The following is a 23,783-nucleotide window of genomic DNA, read 5'->3' on the forward strand; positions in this document are numbered from 1 at the left end:
CTTGCCTCAGAAATACTATCTTCGTATCTGGACAGGTTGTGAATTTGAATGAAAAGATAATACATACATAAGGAATGTGCTATATGATGCATCTTTCCACCCAGTAATTCATATCTGCAGATACAAATGAGGATCATTCACATCATGGAGGTTATTGTCTCCAGTGAGAAGCACTAGACTGAACTGCTGATGGGCTAAAAAAGGGACACAAGGGAGAGATCAAATATGGGCAAGGTGAAGTATGAACTCTTAAAAAAGCAAAGGAAGATGACTAAACACTTCCAGTTCAAAAGGAAGGGAATCTCCAGACCTCAGCTGATCAGTAGTGCGAATCAGATTTCCTCCCATTTTCTCACTTCAGCATTTTAGTTTCTGTTAATTTAGATTTTTTCATCTTGAACAGCCTGTTACAGCTGCTCAGGAACATGCTAAACATCTACCCTGCAAAGACTTCTCTTAGTTTATACAACATTTTGATTAAATGCTATCCCTAAGACAGCAATAAATTGTCAATATTCAAACCAGTGTCACAGCCACTTGTTTCTGCAACATGATTTTTTTTTTTTTGTTACACTAGACAATCTTATTTGGGGTATGCTTGGAAAAAAAAAAGACAAAATTTTGCTGGCTTATTTATCACTACTTCTTAGTGACTCAGCTTTATTTTGAGTGCCACATATTGCACAACTGCCAGCCTGTTGGAAATATTTCTGTATTGCATTTGGTTAGTGAACCTACAATTTCAAAAGCTTGTGATCTCTTATAGAAGTCTGCAGATGTAATTCCCTCACCCTTTCCAGCTATAGCATGATAATGCATGCCAGAACGCAGACTCTGGCACGGACTTTGGAGACAGATGTGGAAAGGTTACACAATTTTGGAATAAATTCATTATGATCAAGCAGCACCAGTTAATGCAATAAGTTGTCTGGCCAAAGAACTAAGTAAGGAAAAGAAAAACAAAAAAACAAGTCTTTGCTTTTCTGATGTCCTGTTGCATCAAAGCACAGGTTACATCAAGCAGAGAAAGTACAATGATGTGCTTCAATGTCTTTTTCAGTTGCTATGGTGGTACAGTTTCCTTGTTCTCTGTGGTGTTTTCCCTGCCTCATTTAGGATGGCAAAACTGTTCCTTGTGTCACCTGAGAAACCAGACTGTCAGTTTCCACCTATTTGTGAGAAAGAAACTCATAAACAGCAGAACTCTAATGGAAAATTCGTCACACAGAAGTTTCTGTGCTGGAGGCCAACATTACACTAGGGAGGAAGGATGGGTCAGGAGCTAAGGGGCCATGCCTCCACGCAGGAGATCTGCCTTCCAATTTCAAGATTGGCCACAGATTTCCTGTGTGTGCTGGGACAAAGTGTTTAATCTCTTGGTCACCCTGTTTGTGCAAGGACAACAAAGCATCCTTCCCCCATTCTTTGCCCTATGAGCCAGGCCCCAAGTCTGTAACCTGTGCAGGGGCCAACCAACTAGCTCCAGGTTACAGGAGCAGAGCCTTAGCCCAAAAGTTCTTCAGGCAGGGATTATCTGTGGCTGTAAGAGTCCCACAGTGCCTTTCACAGTGAGGATTTGTTTTGGCCTCGTGTCCTGGTTTCAGCTGGGATAGAGTTAATTTTCTTCACAGAAGCTAGTGTGAAGCTATGTTTTGGATTTGGGATGAGAAAATGTTGATAACATGCTGATGTTTTTAGTTGTTTCTAAGCAGTCAAGGACTGTTCAGCTTTCCATGCTATGGCCTGTCAGCAAGAAGGCTGGGGGTGCACAGGAAGCTGGGAGGGGACACAGCCAGGACAGCTGACCCAGGCTGGCCAAAGGGATATTCCCTACCATATAACGTCATGCTCAGTATATAAACTAGGGGAGTTGGCCAGGGAGGGGCCACAGCTCGGGAACTAACTGGGTATCGGTCAGTGGGTGGTGAGCAATTGTGCTGTGCTTCACTTGTTTTGTGTATTCTTTTATCATTATTATCATCATCATTATCATTATTCTTTTTTTTCCCCTGTCCTATTAAACTGTCTTTATCTCAACCCACAAGTTCTACCCTTTTTCTTTTCCAATTCTCTCCCCCATCCTGCTGGTGGGGGGAGGGTGAGTGAACGGCTGTGTGGTTGTTTTGGCTATCTGCCCGGTTAAACCACACCACCTCAGGACTCTACAGTAATGCATGCAAATAATAATAAACAATTACATTGTTCTCCTCTCTTCTTAAGGAAAAATATCAGCATGGTATTCGGTTCTCAGAGGACAACTGAAATCTATTTTTTTTAGAGATTATACCGAAGATTGACAGAAACACAGTATAAAACTATCCTAGCATTGCGCTAGTGATACAAAGCGATTGGGGATAAGGCATTTTCACTATGGGAATTTATTTTATGGATTAGTTGGAAGTAAACCCATTTTATTGGGACATTTTTCCTGCTGGAATACTTTTCTCTTAAACAAAAAAAAAGATTCCACTACTTTTGATTCATGACAAAACCACAACATGGTAAAAAGAAAATAATAGTGTTAACAGTTTAATGCAGTTGGACAACTGCCATACTTCAGAATGCCAAAATTTTCATTGGCTTGTTATGGTGATGAGAAGAACTTTTGATCTCTCTTAGGAAATGAGTTTTGAAAATAATAAATGCATAACTACTTGAAAAGAGAGTCCTTCACTAACATCTATCATGAGAATGAAGGGCATTCAATACATGACAATGCAATTGCACTACAGGGGAAAAATTTTCTGTTGGTGCCAGCATTTAAAGCTCCATGGACTTCAGTGGAGTTTCACCCTTTAATCCAAGAAAGTTTGGACTAGCTGGATATCACTTGCAATTACGTACAACATTTCTCTTTTAGAGTCACTCTCCCTCCCAGATGAGTTCAACAAGAAAATTAATGGAAATGGATATAGGAATAAAAGAAATATGTCAAATTTTAAATGTATATGAAATTCAAAATTTTGATTCCCATATCACTGACTTTAGCACTGACTTAAATCCAATTTTGAAATATTTACTCAAAATGAACTTTTTTAAAACACCAAACCATTTCAGTTTTATTGAAGATACACATTTTTCCATTTCAACATTTCAGTTTGCAACTTGAGAAAAAATTAATAAAGTGTCCTCTTTTTTAACCTACATTCTGATTTTAAAGCAAAAAGTAATTTTGAAATGTTGAACTCTCCCATGGGAGGAAAATTCGATTTTCGAATGGTTTTACTTCTGTGCATTTAAAAATCTCATCTATAACCCTCCTTTAGTACAGAGCATTGGAGGGAGGGGAGTTATACTGAAGATGGAATAATTTAATAAAGGCTGCATTATTCTGGTTGTACAAGGTGACGAAGACACTAGGATCTTACTTCCTCTCTCCCTTTGCATTACAGCACAGGAACCACTCATTAAAGGCTATCGTTAGACAAAAAAATGGAGACTAATCTCATACAGAAGACTATGCAGAATGCCTGCACATCAGCACAGAGCTCCACTGTTCATTTTTTCCTCATTCTTATCCAGAAGCTACTAACTTTGACCCCCTGTAAGGGGAGGACTTGGAAGTCTGATGAGGAGTCAATGACATGGCTCAGTGTGTGCAATCTAGTCCCAGTTCATGAAGCAAACATCCTGCCCCCACTGTTAATCATCAGGTCACAGTGACACTAGCTTCTAATTACTGCAACATTGTATTGTTTGATGTGTAACTACGTGGGCATGATATAATCTGCTGTCAAAAAGAAAAGAGTATATAAACTGAGTCAGGGATGTCCCTGAGCTGAGCCTTGACTGGACGCCTGACCTGACCATCCGCTTTTCCCTTGCAACCCTCTGCATGGTTACTGGGGCTCCCCGTGCTGATTGGAGTGTGAATATGTGGAATGAATATGAGGAATTGGTTGGATGGTCACATCCAGAGGGTAGTGGTCAACGGTTCAATGTCCAGATGGAGATCGGTGATGAGTGGTGTCCTTCAGGGGTCCGTATTGGGACCGGTACTCTTTAATATCTTCATGACGTTCAACAAGGCCAAGTGCAAGGTCCTGCACCTGGGTCAGGGCAACCCCTGGTATCAATACAGGCTGGGGGATGAAGGGATTGAGAGCAGCCCTGCCAAGAAGGACTTGGGGGTACTGGTGGATGGAAAGCTGGACATGAGCCAGCAATGTGTGTTCACAGTCCAGAAGGCCAACTGTATCCTGGGCTGCATCAAAAGAAGTGTGGCCAGCAGGTCGAGGGAGGTGATTCTGCCCCTCTACTCCGCTCTGGTGAGACCCCACCCGCAGTACTGCATCCAGCTCTGGGGTCCCCAGTACAAGAAAGACATGGACCTGTTAGAGAGAGTCCAGAGAAGGTGCCACAAAAATGATGAGAGGGCTGGAACACCTCTCCCATGAGGAAATGCTGAGGGAATTGGTGGTGTTCAGCCTGAAGAAGAGAAGGCTGCAGGGAGACCTTATTGCAGCTTTTCAGTACTTAAAGGGGGCTTATAAGAAAGATGGAGAAAGACTTTTTACCAAGACCTGTAGTGACAAGACAAGGGGCAACGGTTTTAAACTGAAAGAAGGTAGGTTTAGATTGGACATAAGGAAGAAATTTTTTATGATGAGGGTGGTGAGATACTGGAACAGGTGTCACGGAGAAGTTGTGCATGCCCCATCATTTTAAGTGTTCAAGGCTGGATGGGGCTTTGAGCAACCTGATATAGTGAAAGATGTCCCTGTCCATGGCAGGGGTGTTGGACTAGATGACCTTTAAAGGTCCCTTCCAACCCAACCCATTCTATGATTCTATGAAATTATTTTGGTTCTGTCCATGAAGTTTGTAAAGAACAATGTATATTTTAATGACATTTCTTAAATATGTGTTTCACAGAGGCAAGGGATGGAATTTATTTGGTATATGTGGCAAGGTTTTGGTAGCAGTGGGGGTTGCAGTGGTGGCCTCTGTGGGAAGAGGTCATGGGCTGTCCTGTGCCAGACACAGTTGGTTTCAGCCAGCTCAGCAACAGACCAACCATAGGTCAAAGGTGAGCCTATCAGCAAAGTTTGTGGTGCCTGTCTGAAAACATATTTAAGAGGGGAAAAAAAATGCTGGACAGAGAGAGTAGGAGAGAACAAAAAGAGTAAGAAACAGCAGTGTGAACACCAAGGTCAGAGAAAGGAGGAGGAGGGGGAGGTCCATGGCAGAGCAGATATTCCCCTCAGCCTATGGAATACCTGTGCTAGAACAGATATTCACTGTTGCCCATGGAAGACTCATGCTGGAATAGATGGATATTCCTGAAGGACTGCAGCCCAATGGGAACCCATGCTGGAGCAAAGGAAAAGCGTGAGAAGGAAGGAGAGGCAGAGAGAAATCACTATGCATTGACCATAACCCCTGCCCCCCCATGCTGTGTGGATGAACAAGGAGCTCCTAGCCAAACTCAAACAAAAAAATGAAGCATACAGAGGATGGAAGCAGGGACAGGTAACCTGGGAGCAATACAGAGACATTGTCCAAGCAGCCAGGGATGCATGTCCAAGCATCCGTTTGGCTAAAGCCCAAATAGAATTGAATCTGGCCAGGGATGTCAAAGACAATAAGAAGGACTTTTATAAGTACATTGGTAACAAAAGGAAGACTACGGAAAATGTAGGCCCATTACTCAAAAAGACAGGGGAACTTGGTTATATAGGACATGGAAAAAGCTGAGGTACTGAATGCCGCCTTTGTCTTAGTCTTTATTAGTAAGACTGGCCTTCAGGAATACCAGGTCACAGAGACAAGAGGGAAAGTCTGGAGTAAGGAAGATGTACTCTTGGTGGAACAAGATCAGGTCAGGGAATACTTAAGCAAACTGGATGTACATAAGTCCATGGGCCCTGATGGGATGCACCCATGAGTGCTGAGGGAGATGGCTGATGTCATTGCAAGGCCACTCTTGATAATCTTTTATCAGTCATGATGACTGGGAGAAATGCCCAAGGACTGGAGGAAAGCAAATGTCACTCCTATCTTCAGGAAAGGCAAGAAGGAGGACCCGGGTAACTACAGTCTGTCCAGACTCACCTCAGACCCTGGGAAGGTGATGGAGCAGCTAATGCTGGAAACCATTTCCAGGCACATGAAGGACAAGAAGGTCATCAGGAGTAGTCAGCATGGCTTCACCAAGGGGAAATCATGCTTGACCAACTTGAGAACCTTCTATGATGAAATGACTGTCCCGGTAGATGAGGGGAGAGCATTGGATATTGCCTTCCTTGACTCCAGGAAGGCTTTTGACAGTGTCTCCCATAAGATCCTCATGGAGAAGCTGTTGATGTATATGGGCTGGATGAGCAGACAGTGAGGTAGATCAAAAGCTGGCTGAATAGCTGGGCCCAGTGGGTGCTGATGAGTGGAACAATGTCTAGTTGGAGGCCAGTAGCTAGCAGTGTACCCCAGGGCTTAATACCATGTCCAGTCTTGTTTGACATCTTCATTAATGATCTAGATGATGGGGCAGAGTGTACCCTCAGCAAGTTTGTAGATGACACCAAACTGTGAGGAGTGGATGGTATGCCGGGGGTCATGCTGCCATCCAGAGGGACCTCAACAGGCTAGAGAAATGGGCTGACAGGAACCTCATGAAGTTCAACAAGGAGAAATGCAAAGTCCTGCACCTGGGGAGGAACAGCCCCAGGCACCAGTACATGCTGGGGGCCATGCAGCTGGAAAGCAGCTTTTCAGAAAAGGCCCTGGGGGTCCTGGTGGGCACCAAGTTGAACATGGGCTAGCACTGTGCTCTTGCCACAAAGAAGGCTAATGGTATCCAGGGCTGCATTAGGCCTAGAGAAGAGAAGGCTTGGGAGGGGGGGATCTTATCAATGTATATAAATACCTGAAGGGAAGGTGCAAAGAAGATTGAGCCAGGATCTTTTCAGTGGTGCTCAGTGACAGTACAAAAGGCAATGGGCACAAACTGAAACACAGGAGGTTCTGTCTGAACATAAGGAAACACTTTTTTACTGTGAGGGTGACTGAGCTCTGAAACATGTTGCCCAGAGAGCTTGTGGAGTCTCCCTCCTTGGAGATACTCAAAAGCTGCCTGGACATAGTCCTGGGCAACTGGCTCTAGGTGGCCCTGCTTGAGCAGGACGGTTGGACCAGATGACCTCCAGAGGTCCCTTCCAACCTCAACCATTCTGTGACTCTGTGAAAAGTACTGATTTACTGATACACTGATGGAATTTCAAATGAAATTGATTGCAATACATTTTTTTATTTTCTTTTAAACACATGCAATTCCAATATTTTGCAATAGAGCCTGAAACACTGTATTCAGAACCAGATATCTGGTGAGAGATCTAAGAGAGAAAGAGAGTATGTGAAATTATTTATGGGAAGACCTTTTTTGTCCTAGACAATTTAAATGTCCCTCTTTATTGGACAGATGCTCAGTGTGGTAGAAGATATCTGACTCAGTTTATATACTACTGCTGTTTACCTGATTGTCTTTGCTAAAACAATAAAACTACAAAGATTTGGACCACCATGGCAATGTAGCAGAATGCAGAGCATCAGCTCTGCACATCTCCCAGGAGCACCATAGCAAAGTCTTGAGCCCTCATCCTGCAAACATTTATGCACAAGCTGACCTTCGTGTACTGTGATTAGTTTCCCTGACACCATGTGGGTTTCATTGCAGCACACAAAACCAAACATAGACTTATGTATTTTCAGTATCAGGACCAAGTTAGCACTAGTCAGCTGTGAGTTAATGCTTCTGTACTTAATATGCAGCTTACTAAATGTGAGAGAATTCTGTATTTGGTACAATTTGGGGGTTTGCTTTTTTTTCACAGAACACCATGTATGTTATTTCAGCATTAATGCTGAAAGTGAAATACTATGTAGTCACTGATGTTTGTTTGTTTATAATGTTTAATGCAGCTGAGAGTGAAGGTACAGGAGCCTCATTTAAAAGCATGTCCTTTTATATAACATTAGAGAGCTCGAGTGGCCATTTGAGATTCTTTAGTGGCTTCTGTTTTTCACAGGAATTAATGCATCTATATAACATCTTTTTTGTGCTGATCAAGTATCAGCAATTCAGTGACTATTTAATGTGTTCCATTGCTTATGCTATGCCAGATTATTCAAATGCCCTCTGGTAGAAGAGATTATTGGTTATTTCTAATTACAAAATAGTGTCACAGAACAAAATTATGGTAAGAGAGAATATCGGGGATGTATAATAAAAATGCAGGAAAATGCCTCCTGTTGCACTGCAGGAAGATCCTTATGTGGATTGTGCTTAGTGCAGATATCAAGCTGTGGATTAGTGTTAATGTTCACAAGACAAATAGGTAGCCTGGCATCATTTACACCCTTTGAAGTCCTGCACACGCATATGCATGCACACACCCATGCACAGATCAAGGAAGGTGCCTATTATAGTATTTAAGATAAAGATATGCAGAGCTGGAGGCAAAGGTTTCTGACCTAGATTGTATGCCCTTAAACTACAGTTTGTGCTGTGAAGCTAAATCACTCAGGATACAGATTTGGATATTATTTAGTTGCACATCCAACGCTCACCAACTGCACTAGCAATCTTTAGAATGACTTCTCAGGGAAACAGATTAGGCTTCCAGCAACACTTCAGAAATGTATGTACAAGTTCACAGCATAAAGAAGTAGAAAGAACTGTTTCTCTGAAACAGTTAAAGACCTTAATGTACAGGTGAAACATAGTAAGTAGTGCAGTTACTATTAATTACAATATTATTTAGATATTTTTTCAGTTATTTGCTGCAGTGTTGATTGCTGCTTCAAAAATCAGCATTTCATATTGTGGTGCGTTAAACCCAGCCAACAGCCTCTCACTCACTCCTGGGACAGGGAGATAATAGAAGGAAGGAGAGAAGACTCATGGGTTGAGATGAAGACAGTTTAATAGGGAAAGCAAAAGCTGTGTGTGCAAGCAAAGCAAAAAGAGGAATTCGTTCACTACTTCCCATCGGCAGGCAGGTGTTTAGCCACTTCCTGGGAAGCAGGGCCTCAGCATGCATAGCATTTGCTTGAGAAGACAAACACCATAACCACAAACGTCCTCCCTTCCTTCTTTCATTGAGCTTTTATTGCTGAGCATGTCATATGGTATGAAATATCCCTTTCGTCAATTTGGGTCAGCTGTCCTGGCTGTATCCCCTCTCAACCTCTTGTCCACCTCCAGCTTACTTGCTGGGGGAGGGGGGAAAGGAAGAGAAAGCCTTGACGCTGTGCAAGCACTGTTCAGCAATAGCCAAAACACTGGTGTTATCAATGCTGTTTTAGCCACAAATGCAAATACTGACTTCTGGTTCTGACCCAGGATGTGTTTTCTCCCAAGAACACATTAGGTGCACAGGACTGGCCAAAGACCACTGAAGTTAGTGGAGAGACTACCGGTGACTTTGACGGAATACAGATTGGGCTTTGAGCCTAACACTGATGAGTTCATTGATTCATCACAAGTGCTGAATTTGGCTTTGACAGATGTAAAGCAGCTCATCCCATGTACCAAAGTACTCCTTAATGAATTCCATACATTTTAACTCCACCCTTCTACTCCCAGGAATTTACACCAATTTTCTATTAGCACTGCTAAGGAGCCCCAGCACTTGCGCAAAAAAAAAAAAAAAAAAAAAAAGAGACTGAACTTCATATAGTCATTTGTACTTACAGTTGTCTGGCTTGAGCTGACTTTTGGCAATTCCAAAGTATTGGGGATTTTTGATTATGGGAATATTTGTCATCCCAATGATGACTGCATCAGGAGCCCCCTCAGAAGAAGATGGAGTGTTGCTGCCATTTGAAATGTGATGGAGGGGACTTGCCGAATCATCATCATTGCTGATAACTGAAGAAGGACCTAGAGTTAGAAACAAAGACTCTTCTGTAACTCAGAACATTTTCCCTCCCTCAGACAATTCTTTTTTTTTCTTTTTTTGATGAGTTTGTCCTCCATCCCACTAGTGAAGAGCTCTCTTTATGGACCTTGCTGTTCTTACTTCAGGAATTTTATACATCTGGCCATTAAGAGTGGGAATGTGATGTAAATTTTTGTACTAAAAATAGTACTAGACTAAATATATCAGGGTCTAGCATACTGTGTCACTGTAAAAGTTCTCCAAATTTTATGAACTATCATTCTCAGAAATAAGCTATGAAATACACACATTAACTTTTTTACCTCTGATCACACTGCAATAATTCCTTTTCCCACAAAGCTGGAGAACATCCACCTTCCATTTGGGGTGGCATTATAACATGACAACAGACATGCAGGATATGGGCTCATCCTAACGTGGGAAGCTGTATGATTCCTGAAGAAAAAAATGGCTGAGAGCCAAAATCCAGAGGACAATTTGTACAGTCACAGTAGGTGCAAGGCAGACACTTAGAAGAGCAGTGGAAAACACTCTTCCCACCCCACCGTGAGATCTGAGGTCATTTCACAGGGGCTTGTCCAGCCAGCCCAGGGGAATATTTCTCTGCCTTATGAGGCCCCATCAATACCCAAGTCTAGTGACCTTCCAGGAGGAGAGGTTTATTTTGATCAGTATTTAGTGACAATTTTTTTTTTTCTCAGTTTGTGCTTTGTATTTTTAATGAAAGCACCATGGAGATAAAACCTTATAAATGGGTAAAAATAACCAACCTGCTTAGCAGAGTTCCACTTATGTGAGCTACAGGGGGCTTTAATCTAACACTGAGATCAGAGCAGATAACATTTGAACTCTTGTGATTTAACCCTTGCTAACTAATTCTATGATATATCCTCCAGTTAACATTCAGAATTCAAAGAAAATCAGCACCACCATTAAACAATGACATTTTGCCTAATCTGCACATTGAAGAGCTAACAGAGACCACAAATATCAATTTTCAGATCATTCTCCATCCATGTTAACTAGGGATTTTGGGGTAGCATTCACATCTCCTAGAATGGCATCCTCAGATGCCATGTATTTGTCCCGCAGGCAGGGTGACAGCAGCGTTCACAGCAATCAAAGAAGGGGGCAGCAGAGAGGACTTTGGGGAAGACAAAAAGCTGTATTTACTCTGAGTCGACAGCCACTCCTTTGGAGCCCCAGACAGGTTTTAGGTTGAACAGAAGAGGACAGTGCAGAGGCAAGATGGGGATCTGAGTATCACCTGCACATAGATGGCATCTGTGTTTGCAGGAAAGTCAGGGGATGCAGAGGGAGAGAGGATAGGGACCAACAGCAGATCTTGTAGATGCTTCATGGAGGGCAGATCTCTGCAATTTATCAAATGGAATACTAATACCAAGGCTGGTTTTGTCCTTACTGATCACCCAAATCCTCAAAAGACTGATTCTACTAGGAAAGCTACCAGGATTAAGTTTTTGGTGAAGATTTTTCCAATGAAGTGCACAGCCTAACAAACTGTTGGTCCCTCAGATGGCACACAAGACATTTTTCAAGTGCATATGAGTTTGTGTGCAGTAGAAATAGAGTGCAAACACATGAAAAAAAACTTGCTCATTTTTTCCAGAGATTGTCCTTAGGTCTCCAAACTGTCTAAATATCAAGCTAATGGCACCAAAAAGCAAGCAGACAAATACACATTTTCTTGGAAGCAATGCAGTCTTTTTATACTAATACAGCTTTAGTATGAGGGTCAAATCCCTTCCTTTACAGCAAATGGGTGAATTTTCTTGGCTATGCAATTAGAGGCACTCTAAGTTTTTCATCCTTGCTATTCTCTGCTTCACAGGAGGAGGCTCTTTTGTCATCATTTGCTTCTACCATGCATACAGCATGGAAAAGTGTCCATTACACATTTCTGGGACAGTAAAGCAGGATATTCAATAGGAACTCATAGCAGTTATGTGGGTAACTTGGCTGCTGGCTGGGGTCAATCCACCACACTCACCTAAGCAGTCTCAGGAAAAAAAAAGGCTTGCAAATATAGAATCAGAGAGAACATATGGTTCTGGTTGCACTTGGCATGGCATTGCTAGCACATATTCCCAGAATTTAGTTTAGATGGTCACAATCACTGTATCCATCTACTTCTCCCTCAACCTAATGTGCTGATGATATAAGCAATCTACTGTATGTGCATTTATTCTCTGAACTATAAAAAGATTTCTTGGAGGCTACCATATCCCACATCCCCCTCACCACACATTTTTGTGCATCACACACCACTTGAATTATCCATGAAGTTACCACTCAGCCAAGCTAGGAGGCAATTGAAATAATAATTATCAAAACCAGCCAATTTTAGCTTTGTGGTTGGAGCCATATAGTTAATCCAGGGATATATCTGCTTAGTCAAGTGTTACAAGGCAGCTCAAGTAAAGAAGATTGCTTATAGTCATTATATTTGTGCTGATGCCTTAATAACTATGACTTCTTCCATGAAAAAGGATGTTGATTAGTAGGAAGATTTATCAGTAGATCTTGCACTAGCATTGGCTCTTCTTGCTTCAAGTCCTTGTTCCCAGAGAAACAAAGATCAGTCTGTGCAGAGACATGGTAATGGCACACCATCAGTCAAAAGCAGGACAGTGAGTGCATATCACCAGTCAGCATCAGCTCTGTTGGATTTTGAGCCCATACTGAATCTTCTCTCTTTTTTCTTTTGGGATGGATGTATTTTTTCACTAGTTAAATACCTTGTTCTCAAAAAGCACTTACACAAGACTTCTTTCCCCATAAGACACATATTTGCTCTAGATTCCAAGAAATTATTTTTTTTCTGCATGATTAAAAGGCAGGTTTTATACTTCAGCAAGAAGAGAGACTCAAACTTTTCTGTTATCAAGCTAAGATCCAAGTTTCTTAACAAAATATACATCTCCTTTTTGGCTCGATTCTTGAATCCCTATCTTCCACTTCCTCTAGAAGACAACCTATCAGTCATGGCTTGGCACACTGTTTTCTGACTGAGATGCTACAAGCTTTATTTTGAATGCTCTTTTACATTCCTAAATTCAACAACTATAGGCAACTGTGATATTAAATAATGTTTATGCAATTGCATATTAAGACTGCGATTGCATATTATTAAGACTGAATAAGACAGCCCAGACTAATAGAAAGTAATGCAATTTTACCAACATTATTTTATATTATCGGTCACTTAAATGCTGCATGCTGAATATAGGGTGTTGAATTAAAAAGACATAAATAGAACACAAAGGAAAAATATTCAAAGTTAGCTAAATAAGCTTCCCAAAGACAAACCTGTCTAATTTCTCTTCGGGTGGTGGACCTGTTCAAAGTAATTTCAGATTCTTCTGCAAATTCATTCAGAGTGAGCTTATTAAAGTGATGCTCTTTGCTTTGCAGCTGTTGATGCTTTTAATGTGGGAAAGCTCAAGGCATGGTGCTATTATACTTCCCCAGCAGTTTGGCTGTGTGGAGCAATAGAATTTCTTGTCTCCCTCCACTTTCCAACCGACCCTTCATCTCATATCCCCATCCATATCCCACACTCAGTTGCCAGACAAGTATTATGGAGTTAATATTCCATTGTTGGTGGTGAAAAAAACACAAGAATAAGATCACCCCAAGCAACATTATACCCAAGTCTATCCTGCTCTTCATAGCTCAAACAATGCATGTCCTTCTATCCCAGTGCCTAATGTGCAACACACTGAGCCAAAAACTACATTGTAGATGTTAAGTTTGTGACTCAGAAAACTGAGACTTGCCAGGCTTGGGTATTTTGAGGATAAATAATTTCATGTCTTCTGATAGGTATCATTAATGTATTTAACTGATTTGCACTCACCAGTGCTTATTTAAATTTGTATGATGTCACTCCTTGATATATGAGGTGTTAAAAACATCCTGAAACAGTCCAAGAAGTTTAGTTCCCATCCAACAAGCACATTCCCAGGAAGTCAAGGGAACGGGAATGGCAGTTGTTCCAGAGAGTTAGAGAACTTCCCTACACCCAGCAGCCAAATGCCTCTACTCCCCTTCCAACAATCTCTGAATTAAAGAAGGGAGGAGGCTCCTTGGAGATCTCTGGCAGGAGAAACTGGGAATAGAGGTTTAAACTCAATAAGCAACCTATGTTCACTTGCAACCATTGCAAAGCAAGGTGGAGAGATTTGTTTGAAAATTGTGATGGAGCCACACCACTCTGACATCACCTTTCACTTGGGTGATCAAGGCTCCAATGTGTTTTCCTTTTCTTTCCGCATGAAAAATCAATGTTTTTTCTTTCCTTGCAGCTTCATGAGAAGACCAAATTATGTTCTCATTATATTGTTTTGATGCAAAGAAAATATGCTACAGTGACAGATTATTGTCGTGGTTTAGCCCCAGCCAGCAACTACGCACCACGCAGCCGCTCGCTCACTCCCCCACGGTGGGACGGGGGAGAGAATCGGAAGAGTAAAAGTGAGGAAACTCATGGTTTGAGATAAAGACAGTTTAATAAGTAAAGCAAAAGCCGCGCACACAAGCAAAGCAAGAGAAAGAATTCATTCACCACTCCCCATGGGCAGGCAGATGTTCAGCCATTTCCAGGGAAGTAGGGCTCCGTCACGCGTAATGGTTTCTTGGGAAGACAGACGCCATAACTCTGAACGTCCCTCCACCCCTTCCTTCTTCTTTGTCCCAGCTTTATATACTGAGCATGACGTTATATGGTATGGAATATCTCTTTGGCCAGCCTGGGTCAGCTGTCCCAGCTGTGTCCCCTCCCAGCTTCCCGTGCACCCCCAGCCTGCTCGCTGCAGGCCAGCATGAGAAGCTGGACTGTCCTTGACTACTTAGCAACAACCCAAAACATCAGCACCTTATCAACATTTTCTCATCCCAAATCCAAAACATAGCCTCACGCTAGCTTCTATGAAGAAAATTAACTCTACCTTGGCTGAAACCAGGACATTCCTAAAAAGAATAATTTAAGTAATATGTAACTTCAAGGACAATTAAATAATAGGTATGTTAGTCAGCTTCACAGTATTAAATTTTCAGGGTTGCTAGGTGTCAAAAGGTCAGTCACAGCAACATAAATGTCTTTCGGTAAAATGTATGTTCTTGCTGGTATACATTTTATTTCATATGTTTAACTCTACAGAGCAAAGAACATGTAATATGGGTAATTTCAATTGAAATGTCTGCACGCAGATTTCAGCTAGTCAAATATTTCATCAGGCCTCTTTGTTGTTGCTTTTAATCTGAGTCAAAAGCTGCATGTTTGTTTGCTTCAGTTTTATTCTGGAACAGTAACTTCTAACTAGCTGTCTTTTTTCTCACAAACTTATCTATATTTTTTATGTATGCACACATCCACATGTGCCTTTATGCACAAGCCTAGAGCATTCCAGAAGTCATAATATGTACAAGGAAGGTTTCTGACTACAGAAAAATCCCAAGGATCCCCTATTGGAGCCCTTCATAAAGCCAGGTCTGTTGGGAGCTGATGGGATTCACCTGACCAAGTGGGGCAAGAGGGTCTTTGCCAACAAGCTGGCCAGAATAATGATGAGAACTTTAAACTAGATTTAGGGGGCAAGGGGATGGAGTTTTGAGCAATGGAGAAGAGACAGAGCCTGCTGATGTATTAGGAATCCACAGGGCAACACCTGCGAAATGCCTTAAAGGAACTGGGGCTTGTTCCTCTAAAAAGGTGACCAGCTGAAGTGTCTCTATACCAATATATGCAGCATGGGTAACAAACAGGAGTTGGAAGCCACTGTGCAGTTATGACCTAATCGCTATTAGTGAAATGTGGGGGGATGACTCACATGACTGGACTGCTGCAATCGATGGCTATAAACTGTTCAGAAGGGACAGGCAAGGAAGGAGGGTCGGGTGGGGGGAGGGGTGTTGCCCTCTATGTTAAAGAATTGATTGACTGCACAGAGTGGTTTTTGAAAAACAGCAATGAACAGGTCAAGAGCTTATGGGTTAAAAATTAGGGGCCAAGCCAACAAAGGAAAACTCATGGTTGGTGTTTACTACAGGCCCCCCAATCAAGGGGAGCCTGTTGACGAAGCATTCTTACTTCAACTACAGGAAGCATCATGCTTGCAGGCCCTGATCCTGCTGGGGGACTTCAATCACCCTGACATCTGCTGGAAAAGCAGCACAGCAAGCTGTAAGCAGTCCAGGAGACTCTTGGAGTGCATTGGGGATAACTTCTTAATCCAGGTGATAGACAGCCCAACCAGAGGAGAAGCATTACTGGACCTGTGGTTTACCAACACAGATTAACTAATTAGAGGGGTCAAGACCGGTGGCAGCCAGGGCTGCAGTGATCATGCCCTGGTAGAATTCACAATCTTGAAGGATATGGGCCAGGTGAAGAGTAAAGTCAAGACCCTGAATTTTAGGAGAGTGAGCTTTCAATTGTTTAAGGAATTAGTGGATGGGACCCCCTGGGAAACTGCCCTCAGGGATAAAGGAGCTGAACAGAGCTCGTAGCTCTTTAAGGACTTTTTTCTTAAAGCGCAACAACTCTTGATTCCCATGTGTAAGAAATTGAGCAAGAAGGCAGGAGACCTCCTGGTCAAAGCACAGTGTAGGACGGAAATGCACAGGCAGTAGAACCAGGGACATGTATCCTAGGAAGAATATAGGGAAGCTGCCCGGATGTGTAGGGATGGGATCAGGAAAGCTAAGGCACGGATGGAAGTTGAATATGGCAAAGGATGAGAAGAATAATGTTGGGACCACCCTGCATGGCTCGACCTTAAGGAGAAGGAGCTGTGGTAAACAACTAAGAAGAAGCAAAGGAGTGCAGGAACACCTGCAGGCAGCGAATCCTGACTGTGTGAGAGGCGCATGGACAGCGCGTGATATTTTGTATATAGCCAATTGCAATAATGTGTGTAACAAGCTGTAACCAATCATGAGTGTGTGCGCGGTGACTAAACGAAGATTATGATATATATTGGAGTCAGACAAGACAATAAACGGCTTCGGAATATAACTCTCATAGAGTTGTGAAGTCCATCCTTCTCCCGCAGAATAATAATAAGGGCTTCTACAGGTATGTTGAAAAAAAGAGCACAATTAAAGAAAATGTACTATCTCCTGATGAAAAAGACAGGACAACTAGTAAAAATCAACATGGAAAAGGCTGAGATGCTCAACAATTTTTGCCTCAGTTTTCAATGGCAATTGCTCTGCCCACATCTCTCAAGTCCCTGAACCTCAAGGCTGGTACTGGGGGAATGAATTCCCTTCTTTCGTAAGAGTAGATCAGGTTTGAGACTACCTGAGGAACCTGAACCTGAACCCATAAGTCCATGAGACCAAAGGACATGCATCCGAGGGTCCTGAGGGAATTGGCTGATGTAGTTGCTAAACCACTCTCCATCATATCTGAAAAGTCATGGCAGTCAGGTGAAGTCCCCAGTGACTGGAAAAAATGGAAATATCCCACTCATTTCTAAAAAGGGTAAAAAGGAGGACCCTGGGAACTACCGACCCAGTCAGCCTCACCTCCCTTCCCAGTAAAATTATGGAACAGACCCTCCTGGAAGATATGTCAAAACATATGGAAGGCAGGGAGGTGATCAGAGACAGCTAACAGGGCTTCACCAAGGGCAAATCATGCCTGACTAATCATGTGGCATTCTATGATGGAGTGATATCAATGAAATAGATAGTGGATTGAGTGCACCCTCAGCAAGTTTGTAAATGACACCAAGCTCAGTGGTGCAGTTGATTTGCTAGAGGGAAGGGATGCCATCCAGAGGGACCTTGATGAGATAGAGTGGTGGGCCCATGTGAACCTCACAAAATTCAACAAGGCCAAGTGCAGGCTCCTGCACCTGGGTTGGGGCAACCCCCGGTATCAATACAGGCTGGGGGATGAAGGGATCGAGAGCAGCCCTGCTGAGAAGGACTTGGGGGTACTGGTGGATGAAAAATTGGACATGAGCTGGCAATGTGCTCTCACAGTCCAGAAAGCCAACCATATCCTGGACTGCATCAAAAGAAGCATGGCCCTCTACTCCGCTCTTGGAAGACCCCACCTGGAGTACGGCATCCAGTTCTGGGGCCCCCAGCTCAAGAAAGACATGGACCTGTTGGAGCAGGTCCAGGGGAAGGCCACAAAAATGGACAGAGGGCTGGAACACCTCTCCCATGAGGAAAGGTTGAGAGAGTTGGGGTTGTTTGGCCTGGAGGAGAGAAGACTCCGGGCAGACCTTATTGCAGCCTTTCAATACTTAAAGGAAGCTTATAAGAAAGAGAGACACTTTTTACCAAGGCCTGTAGTGACAAGACAAGGGGCAATGGTTTTAAACTGAAAGAGGGTAGGTTTAGATTGGACGTAAGGAAGAAATTTTTTACGATGAAGGTGGTGAGACACTGGAACAGGTTGCCCAGAGAAGCTGTGTATGAGTTCTTCCTCCTCTTCAAGCAATGATCTGCTCTCTTCCCTCTTCGGTCCTTGTGATGGCCCTGCTTCGGAGCACTCTGCCTCCTTACTCTCTTCCCCTGGCTCCTTCGTAGAAGAATCTTCCTCGTCCCTTACTAAACGAGCTGACTTCCGCTTCCAAGATTTCTTCTTTTGTACAGGGGCGACTGATACTGGGGCGGGCTGGTTCTCTGGTTCAGCTGCAACAGTCTGAGTAGTTACAGTGCCCATTGCAGAGGTTGGAGTAGTGGCAGTGCCCATCGCGGGGGTTGGAGTAGTCACAGTGCCTGCCACATTGCCATCAGATCCAGAGAGCCTCTCTCCCCTTTGCATAGTGTTAAATAGAGCTCGGTAGGCATGGGCCAGGCCCCAGCACATTACAATGATTTGTGTCTCCTTGGAACTGCCAGGCTGACAGCATACTTCTTCCAAATATTCTGCTAGTTTATCAGGATTCTGCACTTGTTCGGGAGTAAAGTTCCAAAACAGTGGAGGTGCCCACCGCCCTAGGCATTTGCCCATGCTGTTCCACACACCCTGCCATTCATAACTATCCAGCCTTGAGGCAGATCTCTGGATGATAGTCTTAAATTGCTTGCCAACCTTAGACAAAACCAAAACAGTGTTCCCCAGAAGTAGCAATAGAGGTATTTTAACTACCCAAGGGTGTTCAAAATACTGAAAAATTATTGTGATGAAGGAGGAAACGTTATGATAGAGGGTAGCAAAGGTACCATTCTGCATTTCCTCCATAGAAAGCCTTTCAGAGGCAGAAGTATAATTGCTAATCATCTCCACAAGATAGTAGCCAAAACACAGTAACGGCTTTAGTGGACACCGGTGCACAGTGTACCCTAATGCCATCAAGCCATATAGGGGCAGAACCCATCTGTATTTCTGGAGTGACAGAGGCATCCCAACAGCTGACTGTGCTGAAGGCCGAAGTGAGCCTAACTGGGAATGAGTGGCAGAAGCACCCCATTGTGACTGGCCCAGAGGCTCCGTGCATCCTGGGCATAGACTACCTCAGGAGAGGGTATTATAAGGATCCAAGAGGGTACCGGTGGGCTTTTGGTATAGCTGCCTTGGAGACAGAAGAAATGAAACAGCTGTCCGCCTTGCCCGGTCTCTCAGAGGACCCTTCTGTTGTGGGGTTGCTGAGGGTTGAAGAACAACAGGTGCCGATCGCTACCACAACAGTGCACCAGCGGCAATATTGCACCAACAGAGACTCCCTGATCCCCATCCATGAGCTGATTCGTTGGCTGGAGAGCCAAGGAGTGATCACAGCAAGACTTGCTCACCCTTTAACAGCCCCACATTGGGTGCCAAAAAGGACTGTCGTGGTTTAGCCCCAGCTGGCAACTAAGCACCACGCAGCCGCTTGCTCACTCCCCCCTCCCCCAGTGGGATGAGGGAGAAAATTGGGAAAAAAAATCGTGGGTTGAGATAAAAACAGTTTAATAGGACAGCAAGAGAGAAGGAAACAACAATGATAACAACAATAATAATACCGACAAAAGAATGTATGAGAACAAGTACAGCAATTGCTCACCACCCGGCGATCGATAGCCCGTCCCCGAACAGCGATTTCCATCCCCCTGGCTAACTCCAGTTTATGTACTGGGCATGACGTTATATGGTAGGGAATATCTCTTTGGCCAGTCTGGGTCAGCTGTCCTGGCTGTGTCCCCTCCCAGCTTCCTGTGCACCCCCAGCCTTCTAGCTAGCAGGCCATCACGAGAAGCTGGCCTGTCCTTGACTACTTAGCAACAACTCAAAACATCAGCATGTTATCAACAGTTTCTCATCCCAAATCCAAAACATAGCCTCACGCTAGCTTCTGTGAAGAAAATCAGCTCTATCCTGGCTGAAACCAGGACAGTAGGTTTAGATTGGACATAAGGAAGAAATTTTTTACAGTGAGGGTGGTGAGACACTGGAACAGGTGGCCCAGAGAAGTTGTGGCTGCTCCATCATTTTAAGCGTTCAAGGTTGGATTGGGCTTTGAGCAACCTGATCTAGTTGAAGATGTCCCTGCCCATGGCAGGGGTGTTGGACTAGATGATCTTTAAAGGTCCCTTCCAACCCAAACCTTTCTATGATTCTAAGCCATGAGATCTACAGGATGCAAGGACAGATGTGGAGGTCAGTACGTCTGGGACAGACTGGCACAGCAGTTCACCCAAGAAACCTACTTCACAGGACAGAAAAGCCCTCTAGGAAAATTGGTGAAGTCTCTTATGCATGTTGCTTTTCTTAGCATTGATTGTGCAGGATGGAAGATGAGTCGCCCCTTCTCCTGTGGCTCTGCTCCACGACATACTCTCCAAGTATGTCATCAGGGAAGCCTTAGCCTGTGGTACAAAGGTTACTGATTTCCTTCAGGCAGAACAGGAGGCATTTGTATAACAGATATCACAACCACAATCTGGTACATATCTTCAGAGTCTTAAGCACCGTAACCAATAAATCATCACAGTTTGTCCTCCATGAGATACATACTACTATTATTCCTGTTTTGGAGGCAGCAAAAAGAGTTCTGCATGGCTCACTGATTTGCCCAGCAATGCAGGCAGGATCTTTGTCAAAGTCACAACACAGAATTGCGAGGGACTGCCAGCCCTTGCTGCCAAACCACTGAGCCCCTTGACTTATATCCTTCTTCCAGCTAGAGGATAAATGGTGGCTATAAAGCTGCCTGCTGCTTCATGGACATATTTGCATGGCCTGCTGCTCAGATGATGTGTGTTCTTATAAAGAATGATGATTTTATGGCTTCTCATTATTGGTAGCCAAATGAAACAGATCTGAGACATAAATCTAGCAGGGATGTGATGTATTAATCAATACAAATATGTGAGCCAGAGAGTAAGAATATAGGGAAGCAGAAAATTTTAAAGAAAGAAAGAAAGAAATAATGATTTATCTTTTTTAATATACATCACCAAGACCATTCATTATAGCCACCTGCATGTTTGGAGATCTAGGAAATGTAGGTAAAATGACAATCCTTCAAAAATATTACAGAGAAAAAATCACAGCAATAAGAATAAAGATCATCTGGAATGCACTTGTTGGCATCAAGCAAAAAAGAATAGTTCAGCCAAAATTAAACCCTCACTGCCTTTCATTTCCTTTTAAAGCTATTTAATTGAATAATCTCTTCCCTACACACTTTTCATAAATAATTCAAGGATTAACAGTCCCATTTCTAGGGTTGGGAATGAGTTCCTCTGTTACCTGGAAGATAAATACAATGTGTACAGAAGCAACACAAGTTTCCCTATGCTTCTTAGACAGTCTATCTGACAGAACAGCAAAACTACTTGGAGTAGTCAACTGGAACAATTTTGCAAATTCTGTTTAGATCACAGAAACACAGAATCACTAGGTTGGAAAGGACCTTCAAGATCATCAAGTCCAACCATTAATCCAGTGCCACCATGTTCCCTAAACCATGTCCTGAAGCACCACATCCACACGTTTTTTGAACACTTCCAGAGATGGCGACTCCACCACCTCCCTGGGCAGCCTGTTCCAATGCCTGACCACTCTCTCGGTGAAGAAATTTTTCCTAATATCCAATCTAAACCTCCCCTGGCGCAACTTGAGGCCATTTCCTCTTGTCCTATCACTAGTTACTTGGGAGAAGAGGCCAACACCCTCGTCGCCACAACCCCCTTTCAGGCAGTTGTAGAGAGCGATAAGGTCTCCCCTCAGCCTCCTCTTCTCCAGACTAAACAACCCCAGTTCTCTCAGCCGCTCCTCATAAGACTTGTGCTCCAGATCCCTCACCAGCTTCGTTGCCCTTCTCTGGACACGCTCCAGCACCTCGGCATCCTTCTTGTAGTGAGGGGCCCAAAACTGAACACAGTATTCAAGGTGCGGCCTCACCAGTGCCGAGTACAGGGGCACAATCACTTCCTTACTCCTGCTGGCCACGCTATTTCTCATACAGTCCAGGATGCTGTTGGCCTTCTTGGCCACCTGGGCACACTGCTGGTTCATATTCAGCCGGCTGTCAACCAGCACCCCCAGGTCCTTTTCTGCCGGGCAGCTCTCCAGCCACTCCTCCCCAAGCCTGTAGTGTTGCATGGGGTTGTTGTGACCCAAGTGCAGGACCCGGCACTTGGCCTTATTAAACCTCATACAGCTGACCTTGGTCCATCGATCCAGGCTGTCCAGATCCCTCTGCAGAGCCCTCCTACCCTCCAGCAGATCAACACTCCCACTCAGCTTGGTGTCATCTGCAAACTTACTGAGGGAGCACTCGATCCCCTCATCCAGAACATCAATAAAGATATTGAACAAGACCGGCCCCAGAACCAAACCCTGGGGAACACCGCTTGTGACCGTCCACCAACTGGATTTAACGCCATTTACCACAACTCTCTGAGCTAGGCAATCCAGCCAGTTCTTTACCCAGCGAAGAGTAAACCTGTCTAAGCCACGAGCTGCCAGTTTATCTAGGAAAATGCTGTGGGAGATGCTGTCAAAGGCTTTACTGAAGTCCAGGTAGACAACGTCCACAGCCTTTCCCTCATCCACTAGGCGGGTCACCTGGTCATAGAAGGAGATCAGGTTGGTCAAGCAGGACCTGCCTTTCATGAACCCATGCTGGCTGGGCCTGATCCCTTGGTTGTCCTGCACATGCCCTGTGAGCACTCTCAAGACCAACCGCTCCATAATCTTCCCCGGTACAAAGGTCAGGCTGACAGGCCTGTAGTTCCCAGGATCCTCCTTCTGGCCTTTCTTGTAGACAGGCATCACACTGGCAAGCCTCCAGTCTTCTGGGACCTCCCCTGTTAACCAGGACTGCTGATAAATGATGGAGAGTCGCTTGGCAAGCTCCTCTGCCAGCTCCCTCAGGACTCTTGGGTGGATCCCATCAGGCCCCATAGACTTGTGGGTGTCCAGGTGGCTTAACAGGTCCTTAACTGTTTCCTGCTGGATTATGAGGAGTACATTGTGCTCTCCATCCCCATCTTCCAGCTCAGGGGGCTGAATACCCTGCGGATACCTGGACTGGCTATTAAAGACTGAGGCAAAGAAGGCATTAAGTACCTCAGCCTTGTCCTCATCCTTGGAGACAATGTTCCCCGCCATATCCAGTAAGGGATGGAGATTCTCCTTGCCTCTCTTTTTGTTGTTAATATATCTGTAGAACCATTTTTTGTTATCCTTTACGACTGTGGCCAGACTGAGCTCTAGCTGGGCTTTTGCCTTTATAATTTTGCCTCTGCTTGACCTAACGAGATCCTTGTACTCTTCGTGAGTTGCCTGCCCCTTCTTCCAGAGGTGATAAACTCTCCTCTTTTCCCTGAGTCCCAGCAAAATCTCCCTGTTCAGCCAGGCCGGTCGCCTTCCCCACCAGCTCTTCTTATGGCACATGGGGACCGCCTGCT

General features: G+C 43.9%; 1 protein-coding gene across 1 annotated transcript in view; it reads right to left on the bottom strand.

Annotated features, from left to right (window-relative positions):
- LOC309415124 (BDNF/NT-3 growth factors receptor-like) overlaps nucleotides 1-23,783 on the bottom strand; it is a gene marked incomplete at both ends in the record, with an annotated part of 152,783 nt that overhangs the window by 123,424 nt on the left and 5,576 nt on the right. The window contains 1 exon segment of the mRNA XM_082012572.1: nucleotides 9,692-9,904. Within this exon segment, the coding sequence (XP_081868698.1) occupies nucleotides 9,692-9,904 (213 nt within the window).

This window comes from Phaethon aethereus, assembly GCF_964289735.1.
Source record: "Phaethon aethereus genome assembly, chromosome: W".
Taxonomy (NCBI): domain Eukaryota; kingdom Metazoa; phylum Chordata; class Aves; order Phaethontiformes; family Phaethontidae; genus Phaethon; species Phaethon aethereus.